Source organism: Camelina sativa, chromosome 4 (genome assembly GCF_000633955.1).
Source record: "Camelina sativa cultivar DH55 chromosome 4, Cs, whole genome shotgun sequence".
Taxonomy (NCBI): domain Eukaryota; kingdom Viridiplantae; phylum Streptophyta; class Magnoliopsida; order Brassicales; family Brassicaceae; genus Camelina; species Camelina sativa.
In genome coordinates, this window is record NC_025688.1 from 2,389,512 (window position 1) to 2,402,076 (window position 12,565).

The 12,565-nt window shown below is 38.3% G+C and overlaps 1 protein-coding gene across 1 annotated transcript; it reads left to right on the forward strand.

Annotated features, from left to right (window-relative positions):
* LOC104779601 lies at window positions 1,307-3,433 on the forward strand. The gene has a single exon (XM_019244283.1). The coding sequence runs from the start codon at window positions 1,352-1,354 to the stop codon at window positions 3,302-3,304; it is 1,953 nt and encodes a 650-aa protein (XP_019099828.1). The 5' UTR covers window positions 1,307-1,351; the 3' UTR covers window positions 3,305-3,433.

The following is a 12,565-nucleotide window of genomic DNA, read 5'->3' on the forward strand; positions in this document are numbered from 1 at the left end:
GAGTATATGTTCAGCTTGCTCTCTGGTTAATAAAGGACTTATTAAACGGGTTGGCTCCGGGGACACCATTTCTGTATGGTCTGACCCTTGGGTACCAGCTCAATTCCCGAGACCAGCTTTAAGTAAGGGCCTGGTAAAGGACCTTTCTCTTCAAATGAATCAGTTAATTGATAGACAGACAAATACTTGGCGTATGGATATGCTTAATGAGCATTTTGATCCACTGGACGTTGATTTGATAGGAGCTATACCTTTGGGTAGTAACCAAAAGGATGATCCCTTCGGTTGGCACTTCACGAAAACAGGGTTATATACAGTTAAATCAGGCTATCATGCTGCACGACATGATGCATTTGGGACCTTTGCGGCAATTGGTTCTGGCCCGGAAATAACTACTCTCCTTGCTAGTGTATGGCAGGTCCGATGTCCTCCTAAAATTCAACATTTTATGTGGCAGGTTCTGGTTTTATCTCGACGACATCAGGGAAGAATTTTCTTCTTCTGGTTTTATCTCGACGACATCAGGGAAGAATTTTCTTCTTTCTCTTTATCTTTAGTTTCAAGAAATGCTAATGTAAGTGCAGATTCTTTGGCACGCCAAGCGCGTACATCTCTGCATCATGTTCTGTTTGTAAACAATTTCCCACCTAATTGGTTCGTTTGAGCTGATCTGTTGTTGATAAAAAAAAAAAGTATTAGCTGTAATTAATATTTCTGGATCTACCTTTTATAGGTTTAATAATATAATGGTTGGCCGTCAAAAAAAAAATATATATATATATATATATATATATATTACTGGATCTGTGTTTTTTTAGTCAACCAGCTTAGCTGTATTGTATTTGTATACTGTATATATAAAGTTAAAACAATTACGGTGTAATATAATATATATTTTCTTACCGACTTTATCGTAATAAAATGTGGAAATAGCATTTATCCCATAGTTTTAAAACGAGGATAACACATTTTCAGTCTGCATGTGTATGTATGTTAACATAGACATATATATATATATATAGCTGTAATTAATATTTCTGGATCTGCCCTTTATGGGTTTAGTAATATACGGTTGGCCGACAAAAAAAATATATATAAATATTTCTGAATCTGTGTTTTTTTAGTCAACCAGCTTAGCTGTATTGTAATTGTATATATATAAAGTTAAAACAGTGACACTCTACGTTATGGTGTAATATAATATATATTTCCTTACCGACTTTATCGTAATACATTGTGGAAATAGCATTTATCCCATAGTTTTAAAACGAGGATAACATATTTTCAGTCTGTATGTTAACAATATCCCAAAATCCTCTTAAGAAATAATAATTCTCCGAGCGAGGCAGCCATGGACTTGTTCGGAGAATTTCAGAAGGTAGAAATCGATGGGAAACCATTTCTCGTATACCAAAACGTTATGAAACCATTACCACAAACAGAAACCCCAAACTCCTCCGCTGAAAACACCATCATCGAATCAATCCAAAACAAAACACACTCCTCCGATAAAGTAGCCATTGATTCCGACGGCGACGACCTCCCTCTTCCACTTCTTTTCGCATGCCCTATTTTACGACTCCGGTTAACAGCGAGTAACGAGAATATTACATTACAAGATGACTCCGGTAAAGTATTCGAAAACTTTTTCGAGATCAAGACTTCCCCTCTCCATGGTGACAATACGTCAAATGATCATGATCCCGTACTCCCGCTGTTTTGGTGCAACAACAAGGAAGCTGATCTAGAGAATAATGATTGCTATATTTGTGTATCCCACAAGGTAGACTCAGACTATTATTTCTGTGTCCAGTGTGATGTTAGGTACCACAAAGAATGTGTCGAGTCTCCACTTGAGATCAGTTATCCTACCCACGCCAATCATTCTGTTCAACTCTACTTTTCTAAGAAAAGATTCAAGAAGTGCATCTTGTGCAGAAAAACAGCAGATCGTTCCATATATTATTGTGCTCTATGCGACATTTATATGCACGTGTTCTGTGCCCAGGCGGCAATACCCTTTTTTAAAGACCAACCAAAAAGGCACGACCATATCCTCACCCTTTTCCCTAGGCAAGCTTCCTTAACCTGCAATATTTGTGGTCTACTTAATAAACTTCATTTCACCTACGTCTGCCCTTTATGCGATTTTGTCACCCATACTGATTGTATATATATCCCACAAACCATAAGAATATCTCGTCACCACCACCGTATCTCTTTCACTTCTTCTCTTCCATTTGGAATTAGGTCCTGTGGAGTTTGCCGTCAACAAGTTTACAGTGAGTATGGTGCATACATTTGCAATGTGTGTAGTGGCTATGCTGTTCACACAAGATGTGCATTGCGTAATGATATATGGGACGGAAAAGAACTTGAGGGAGTACAAGAAGATGAAGATTTTGAGCCACCGTTCAAAAGGATTTCTGATGGAGTAATACTCCATTTTTCTCATGGCTGTCATCTGGAATTTGAGACCAGTACTAGTGGAGTTTACGTCGACGGAAACAAGTTTTGTCAAGCGTGTGCTCTTCCAATCAACGACGAAAATTTGTATGTATGTGTGGAATGTGACTTCATTCTACACGAAGCATGTGCAGAAGCTCCCTTTAAGAAGTTCCATCCATTACATCCCCATCCGCTTAAACAAAAGGTTGTCCACGAAAATGGCGTATTCATATGTGACGCCTGTGAAAACCTATGTAATGGATTCGGATATGGGTGTACGGAAGAGTATTGTGATTACATACTAGATGCAGTATGTGCCTCGGCGTCCGAGCCGTTCAACTACCAAGGCCATCAACACCCCTTATTCCTAGCGTTACCCCCAAACGTAGAGCCAATGTGCCACATTTGCAAGTCAACAAAAGATAACAAGGTACTCAACTGCATTGCCATTGAGTGCGACTTTATTATATGTTTTGAATGTGCCACCTTACCGTACATGGTAAGATATAAGCATGATGAACATTACCTCACATTCTGTCATGGAGATGAGGCGACTGGCTCAGATTGGTGTGAGTTATGCGAGGGAAAATTAGTACTGAGAGTTACCGGAGGAAAACAAGGGTTCTATAAGTGCAACGATTGCTGCACCACGCTTCATGTTACTTGTTTACTTGGCCCTTATCCATATTTCAAGCCTGATCAAGCTTTCACACTGGGTCATAATGAATTCCAAATTCTACGCAACCCTTCTCCTCGGCGATTTTGCGATATTTGCAATACGCGTCGCCCGTATCCAATAATATTCCTATACGAAGGGGAAGAGGCATCTCTCACTATATGTAACTTTGATCATTGAGTTTATTCTTTTTTAACCAGGTTTATGACCATTGAGTTATCCCTTCTGTTTTCTGATTTAAAATTTTTGGTCTTTTTTTTTTTTTGTTACCAATCAACCTTGTTTGTCTATTGGAGTATTTTAGAAGTATATTTTGAATATAACCTCAAAATGTGTAAATAGTTACATCAAAATGTCACTATAAATATTAGGATATCAACCCGTGTATTGTCGGTCTAGAAAGTAAAAATTTGTAATGACTATCATAGTTAATTCACATTTCAAGTGAAATTTTTTTTGTAATCATTTAACCGTATAGTATGAAATTCAGAAATAATGCATAACATGAATCAACCAAATTAATCAAATAATAATGTTGTTGTAAATACAAAAATCGATTCAATGACAATAAGAGAACAATGTTAACAAGATATATGAATCTAAGTTTGTTGAATCTTAGTTAGATAATTAGATAATCAATTTTGAAAAAAATTCACACAAAGCAAAATCTAAATCATTATTCTATCAAAATTTACAAAAAAATAATAAGAGAAACAAGGTAAAAAAGCCCATAGTTACAACTAGAGCTGTCAAACGGGCATACCCGCGTCCGCCTAGACAGACCCGCGATGGACCGCATCTTCCTTTAGACCGCAGCGGGTCGCCCGCTATGACCGCAGACCGATAAACCAATGTCCGAACCCGTCCCGCAAAGACCATTGAGTATGCGGACCAGCCCGCGGGCATTATAGTTTCAATGTACTATCATTTTAGATATGTTACTTGCTAAAACAGATTAACCATGTCCATCATACATTGAACATGAATCTGAAACATTCAAACTCAAACAAACCTGAAAAACGATTCTCAAACGAAACATGAAAAATATAACCAAAAACCTGCAGTTTTTAAAAAAAAAACAGAACCTGCAGTTTTTAAAAGAACTGAGACCTACAGAGTGTAGTAGTATAAAACCAAACCCAAAGCTGAACTTAAAACTCAAACACTTAAAATCTGAAACATACAAAATCTGAAACAATGGAACCAAAGCTAAACTTTAAACTCAAAGACTTAAAAGTCTGAAACAAAACTAAAACTCAATGTCACATTTTAAACTAAAATCTGAAACTGAAGTACTAAACTGAAACCCAGAAATAATTTCAAACTGGAACTCAAGCTGTTTCTTCTTTATCAACAATCGATTGGAAAGAAGGTAATGCCTCATCTTCACCAATTAATCCTTTCTCCTCCTATACAGATTTCAAAATAAAAAACAAGTTAATACACTGTCTAAGATTGTAAAATTGAAAACTTATGAAACACATTTGATTACCATTTTCATATGCTTCAAAACCTTTTAACCAATTGCGATTGCATATTAATGCTTGAACATTTTTTGGGAGAAGACAACTTCTATACTTGTTCAAAACTCTAGCTCCAATGCTAAAGGAGGATTCAGAGGCTACTGTTGTTATAGGAATACTAAGAAGATCACAAGCCATGGAAACCAATTCTCCATAGCGCTGAGAGTTATCTTTCCAATACTTTAGAATATCTAAACTCTCAAAATTCTTCATGTTTATTGCTGGTTCATCAAGATACATTTGCAAAGACGTCTTTCCACTATCAACAACAGTCTCCTTTCGAAAGGCTAAGAAATCCTGCATAAGAAACAGTAAGAATTAAGAAACTGAAACTTTAAAACCAAAACTGCAATTTTTTATAAAACCAGAACTTGAAATACAAAAACCTGCAATTCAAAATACCAAAACCTGCAGTTTTTTATAAAACCAGAACTTGAAACTTACAAAATTAAAACCTGCAGGTTTTAAAAAACCAGAACCTGCAATTTTTTGAAAAACTAGAACTTATAAAAACAGCGACTAAAACTAGATTTGTTCAAAACTTATCAGAACCTGCAGTTTTTTATAAAAACAGAACCTGAAACAGAGAATGAACACTTGTTCAAAACCAGAACCTGCAGTTTATTATAAAACCAGAACTTGAAATACCAAAACCTGCAATTCAAATCAGGCCAAAACCTGCAGTTTATTATAAAACCAGAACTTGAAATACCAAAACCTGCAATTCAAATCGGGCCAAAACCTGCAGTTTTTTATAAAACCAGAACTTGATACTTAAAAACTTAAAACCTGCAGGTTTTAAAAACCAGAACCTGCAATTTTTGAAAAACTAGAATTTATAAAAAGAGAGACTGAAACTAGAATTGTTCAAAACTTATCAGAACCTGCAGTTTTTTATAAAACCAGAACCTGAGACAGAGACTGAATACTTATTCAAAACCAGAACCTGCAGTTTTTTATACAAACAGAGAATTTAGGAGTGCTTACATCGTAATTGCTGAAGTTTCCTCTTTTTCCTTCATTGTCATCTCTGTGGTAATCTGTTTCTCGTGTTTCTGGAGATTGTGATGCAAAAACTGACTTGTTCTCATATGATTCAAACAAAGTAGTTGGTTTATTTTTCAAGTGTTCAATCTTCTGTTGACAAGAAATTTTATCAAGTTTACCAAAACAATAGTTTGCAAGTGTTAGCTTCAACCTTGGATCAAACACTGTAGTCATTGCAAATAGATCACTTACTTCTTCCCAGTACTTATCAAACTTCTCCTTCATGGGTACAATCATGATTCTAATAACTTCATCTTCACTAAACTCATTCACTGTCAACCAATTATTGATCTTCCAAACTTGCATGAAGTACAAGTTGGAAGTTGGATATGTGGAACCTGAAATAAGAGTAGTAACCTGATAAAACGGCTCCAACAAATCACACAGACTATTGAGTCGTTTCCATTCATCTTCTGATGGAAAAAACTTATAGTTTTTTCCATCAATAACTTTGAGATTAGCAAATGCAGCTCTATACTTGAGAGCCCTATCAATCATCTTGTATGTTGAGTTCCATCTTGTTTGCACATCCAACAACAAACCAGCCTTATGCTTTATACCACCAGATTCCACACATTTTGCAAATAGTACCTCCCGGTGTTCTGATCGTTGAACATACTTGATACTCTTTCTGATTTTTTCCAACGAATTACCAATCACTGCCAAACCATCTTGAACAATGAGATTAAGAACATGTGCTGCACATCTCACATGAAAATGCTCCCCTCCACACAACAAATCGTTTCGCAACACAAGCTGATTTTTCACCATCTCTTGCATTGTATCGTTGTTAGTAGCATTGTCTAAAGTAAGTGAGAACACCTTTTTTTCAATCCCTCATTCCTTCAGTTTCTCAAGAATCTCCATAGCTAAGTGTGTACCTATATGTGGAGGCGGTACAACACAAAATGCTAGAATTTTGTTGTTCAGCTTCCAATTCTTGTCAATGTAATGTGCTGTTAAACACATGTATCCCTCCTGAGTGATTGCAGACCATAAATCAGAAGTGAGATTGATCCTTCCAGGAAGATTAGCTAATTCTCGCTTTAAATTCTCTGCTTCATTTTCATAAAACTTGTAAACATCGGCTGCCGCTGTGTTTCTGCTGATAAATTTCACATCTTCATTCAAGTACTTCCAAATCAATCTTACTCTCTCATACTCAACATAAGCAAATGGGAGATCATGCTGAATGATACATTTTGCTATCATTTCCCGAAAAACCATATGATCTATCTTCCTAGATTGCAACCTTGCTTCTGAATTAATCCTCATTTGACTAATATCACCATTTCTAGGCTTAAGCTTACACCCTTTCAAATGACGTCTGTATGAATTTGTACCATTTTGTGTGGATCATAAGCAAAATCTGACTTACAATGCTTGCACAATGCTCTATCTTCAGTTTTTCCCTTGTGATCCTTTTTAGTAATCACCGTAAAGTCATCCCACACATCTGAATATTGTCTTCTTTTTTTCTTTGGTTGTGAATTTCCTTTGTCACCATCATCACCATCTTCATCATCATCGTCGATCTCAATGGTTGACCTTTTACTAGGCTTCGATGTTTCAGCTCCATCAGTCTGCCTTCTCTTCCTCTGTTGTGGTGATTTTCCTTTGTCACCATCATCATCGATTTCAATTTCATTGGATGACCTTTTACTAGGCTTTGATGTTTTAGCTCCATTAGACTGTTTTCTCTTCCTCTGTAATGGTGACTTTTCTTTGTTAACATCATCATCCTCATTGATCTCAATTTCTCGTTCGTTTTCAGCATTTGCAGAATCAACAATTCTCTGTGACTCCACATCTAACGATCTAAGATTGCAAGAATCACGTGACTCCTAAAACAAAATACAAGCTATTACTTTTAAGTTTCAACAAGGCTAGTATCACATCTAACGATCTAGACACTATATTAGTAAGTACTAAGTAGTAGGCTAGTAGCTTACCATTGCAGATTTCTGGATCTCAAGACTTGAAGTTGTGATAGTTGATGGATGATATGAGAATCTGAGTTGTGAAACTAGGAATACGCTGACTCTTTGTCTCGGTGAAGTCGAGACTCTTTGTAAACGCTATCTAATTCAACGATGTAGCCTGTAGGTAGGGTTTTAGACTTGTTAAGTTTTTCGTTGTTATAGTTTGATACTTTGATGAATTATAAACCTTCTCTTAGAAACAGAACCTTTCCCTAAACCCGCTAACCCGCTTACCCGCAACGGACAAACCCGCTCAACCCGTGTTCTGCCTAGGCCATGCCCGCTACGCCCGCTGTTTTGTGGACAAAATTTATCTGGTCCAAGCTCGCCCCGTAACAGTACTAATCGGGCTATGTCCGCGGGCTCTAAGCCCGTTTGACAGCTCTAGTTACAACTAACCAAATTGACTAAAAAGATAGTCTATGAAAAATTAGAAATCATAATCAATTACCTAGATTAATACTTGGAAGAGATGATCGATGCAGGTATAAGATGGTAAACGACACCAACCAAAAGATGGATGAAGGAATAAAAAATAAAACAATCAAAATTTTAAAGAAGACGAGTGAATCAATGTCGATTAATCAATTGAAAGAAAATAATCCTCAGATTTTTTAAAATTTGGAGGTGTGAAACAATACTCAAAGAAACAAAAACTCTTTTCAAAGTCCATAAAAATCTATATATATATATATATATAAACAAAGTGGTGTGGAAACAAAGAGGTGTGAAAAACTAATAGGTGCAAACACTGAAAGCTAGGATTGCGACGAATAAACACAATCGTTGAGAAGAAAACCTTGCAGTTTTTGAGATCATTAACAAAAAGAAACCAAATCAATTACCTAGATTAATACCTAGAAGAGATGATAGATGCGGGTATATGATGAAAAATAACACCAAACAAATGTTGGATAAATGAATCAGTAAATATATAAAACAATCCAAATTTTAACAAAGATGAGTGAATCAACGTAGATTAATAAGTTGAAAGAAAACAATACTTAATTTTCTTTTAACTCAAAAGTGTGAAACAATACTCAAAGAAATAAAAACTCTTTTCAAGGTCTACAAAATATATATATATATATATATATATATATATATATATATATATAAATGAAGAAGTGTGAAAACAAAGAAGTATGAAACAAAATAGACGAAGGAGTCCAATGTGCCTCATTCTCATCAGAGTAGTCTGGGTGATCCGTAACATGGTTGTAGACCTTAAAGGGTCTGTTGGCCGCATGATGGAGGACAGGAACTGTGAACAGACAAGGAGCATGATCAGATTGACCAGGCTCAAGGAACTCCGCAAAAGCATCGAGAACAACCTAGCCCAATGTTCATTGACAAGAGCGTGGTCAATGCGTTGGGGAACTGGGTCAGATTCTCTATGATTCCACCAGGAGAAGGGGAGACCCTTAGTTGGAGCTTCAAACAAATTAGAATCCTAGAGCGCAAGTTGGAAATCACTGACGCCATGAAGATCAATATCCATAGAGGGAAAGTCGAAATTATGCTCACTTCTAAGAATCTGATTGAAGTCTCCAACAACTGCCCAAGGACTTCTAGAAAGCGGGGTGGTAGAGTGAAGGAGGGCTAGCTCCTCAGAGAGCAACACGGTCCTAGACGTGGTTGAACTCATACACGAAAGACATTGTAAGATTGATGTTATCAGCTAACGAGAAGAGACCGCAGGTTATAACTTGAGTTGATACTTTGTTATTACTACAGATAACCTTGGATCCCATACCACCACAATTCTCGCCATATTGTGGCTGTCGAAGTTACCAAAATGCTTCCATCCTCACGAGATTGCCTTGAGTATTCTCCCTGAATGACTAGGTTGTATCTTGGTTTCCAAAAAAGCTCCAAAAAGAGGCTTGTGGATATTAATCCAACTTTTAGTAAAACGTTGCCTACGATGGCTATTAAGGCCTCTAATATTCCATCCAAAAAACATACTTAATATACAAAATTAAGCACTCGCAGCCTTGCGGCTGCTATTCTTCTGCTTCACCAAGAAAAAAGGATTGTCTTCACCTGACTCTAGAACAGGGATTAGTAGAGATGAAAATGGGATTGATGTAGTCGCAGGATTCTTCATAGCAGAGGACGGTAGAGGAAAACCATCCTTGACCTGCTCCCGAGGGGCATCACCCTCCTTGTCCGGCATAGTGGGGCTCTTAGAGCGTGAGATGACTCTACCTTGGCGAGGACCCTTGCTTTTCAATCTTCTTCGTTCAACTGAGCGACGAGAATCACGTCTCTTGCGGCTCGGGGGATCCCTAGGCATATCGGATTTGGGAGGGTTTTTGGGGCACCGTGCTGACAGATGCCCAAACTCACCGCAGGAACTACATTTGGGAGCCACGGGTAATTCACGTCAATGCCATCGGTAAACCCAGAGATAAGTTTAGATGGGAGCTCCTCTAGGAGGTTTACTTCCACCAGAATCTATGCAACCTCAAAGGTCTCTCTCCTCGCAGTTTCAGGGTGCAAGGCTTTAGGATCTCCAACAGCTGAAACTATGCGGGAAAGGCTTTCATCATTAAAGAGAAGGTAGTGAATTCCCCTAAACTCCACAATTACCTGCGCCTTAGTGAGCGGAGGCTTTTCAGGAGTGAAGTCCGGGGACGACGGCGCAACAAACATCGGATGACCCGCAATGTTCCATAGGTTACAACTCAAAAGGATTGCGCGAGTTCTGGGATTGGGGGTTCTCAAGAGGAAAGTACCATGACCTATGCGATGGACAAAGATTGGAGGCCTCGAGCGAGCCGAGAGAGCATTAACTACACCAATGATTCGCCCCATGTTCGGAGGAGGGCCATGGAATTGGGCGTAGATGTAGTCTTTGAACTCTTCCTTGGCAGCTGCAATATTCTCATCCGGGATAAGAATCAAGGGGACACCAGAGACATGTGTACTGGGGCTACAAAGCTTCGACAAACCTACGCCTAGGCTAGCCAGACTTCGCTACCCTGACTGTAGAACTGCGAGAAGCATCGCGATAGAGANGGGGGGGGGGGGGGGTAATGGACAAGGCTTCTTCCTTTTACCCATCAGAACCAGAAAATAGTCGGCGAGATACCGACTAGCAGCGAAAGGCAACGGTGACAGCGAAAAAGAAAAAGAAAATAAACAGTGATAAGAGTTTCCTCGGGGAACGAGACAGAGAGCGTTTTAGAATTTGCTCTTATATTTTCTGTTACTGACAAAAGCATGAACTAATCAATTATAACCCTTTTTCTATCGTGTGGCTTTTTTAAAGCACATTTTTCTATTTTTCGGATTAGAAGTCAAATAAAGTGATTAATCAACCAAACGCAGTAAACAAATCTGACCATTGTAAAATGCAACAACGGTCAGGAACATACGTAAATTATAAATTAAAATTCATCATCACGTGATTAGAAGAAGCAACGGCTAAAGAACGCACGTTTTATGTTTTGTTTAAAGAACGCACGTTTTATGTTTTGTTTTGCTAATTCAATATAAAACGTTTCGCTTTTGTGTTCTTCTACAAATCTAATTTAATTTCTCAAGGTTCCTGGTCTGTTGTTCTCTCAAAACTTACCGCACCGTTCGCTTTTAAAGGGTTTTAATCACTCGTTTTCACTTTTATATAAATCACTTAGTATCTAAATTGATTCGACAATCCAATTTTTTCACTCATCCACCTGAAACCCCTTAGTTTTTTGGAACGATGGCTGGCTATTACATTGCATTATTTCCAAGTAAGATTTTAACAAATCCCATTTGAGAAGAGGGTCAAAACCAATTACTTCCAAAATACCAATATAAAAGAGAAATAGTCAGGTGGATCAACTTGTATAGCACTACTCCCCATTGTTTCGAGTCATAAGTAAAGAATATGTTTCGTTCTTGTATCGGGGATTGCACAACACTAAGTAAATAAAGATTTTGGGGGAAGAGTGAAGCTAGTTCTTTTATTAACAATGAAAACGTGAGGTCGTCATTAAAACGAGTCAAGATTGAGCTCGTCAGTTCACAAGAGAACTAACAAGCTAAAAATGACGAGCTCGAAAGTGGAAATGAATTACACAAAAAGCTATAAACTGTGTCTTCTACAAAGTATTGCTCTATGGGTAATGTCCGAGAGACCGAATGGTGATTCCAATAAATGCTCTTTCTTTTTTATAGGAGACTGTTGGCCTAAAGCTCCCTAGGGTTTTCGTCGTGAAATCTCGAGATTGCCCTTTGCAGATTGTTAATGACTTGCTCCCAATTTTGTCGGGCCAAAATCATAATTAATTTGTCTTGTTGGGCCCAGTGACATATTGAGCGCACCCCATGTCCAACAATAGTCCCCTCCTCAGTCCGGCGAGCGAGGTATTTCTGCGATCGGCGGGCGTACTTTGAGTCTTAACATATGCTTGCTCGGCGTTAGGCGTTCCAGACTGCCTCACGAAGATCTTTGTGTGGTGATGGTTAAAGCGATAGTTTATGTTGAGCTCGGAGCTCGTTCTGATGTTGTATGCGTTGAGTGTGTTGTTCTGGAGCGTGGAGCTTGTATGAATGTTATGTGTCTTGACCATGTCTTTGCGGAGCGTGGCGCTTGATAATGGAGCTACAATGGTTGAGGACGGAGTTGCCGCACATATTTGGTAATTAAGGAATAGAGAAATTGAGCAAGATTGGCAGGCGGAGATTGAGGTCGGCGAGATTGAGATTGAGGTCGGCGAGATTGACATTGAGGTCGGCGAGATTGAGATTGAAGCCGGCGAGTGAGATTGAGGTCGGCGAGAGTGATATTGAGATCGAGAGTGAGATTGAGGTCGGCGAGATTGAGATTGAGGTCGGTGAGTGAGATTGACGTCGGCAAGAGTGAGATTGAGTTCGGCGGATGAGGTCGGCGGATT

What these genes read in the sequence shown, in the direction of transcription:
- LOC104779601 (XM_019244283.1), top strand. Translation starts at nt 1,352, where the DNA reads ATGGACTTGTTCGGAGAATTTCAGAAGGTAGAAATCGATGGGAAACCA.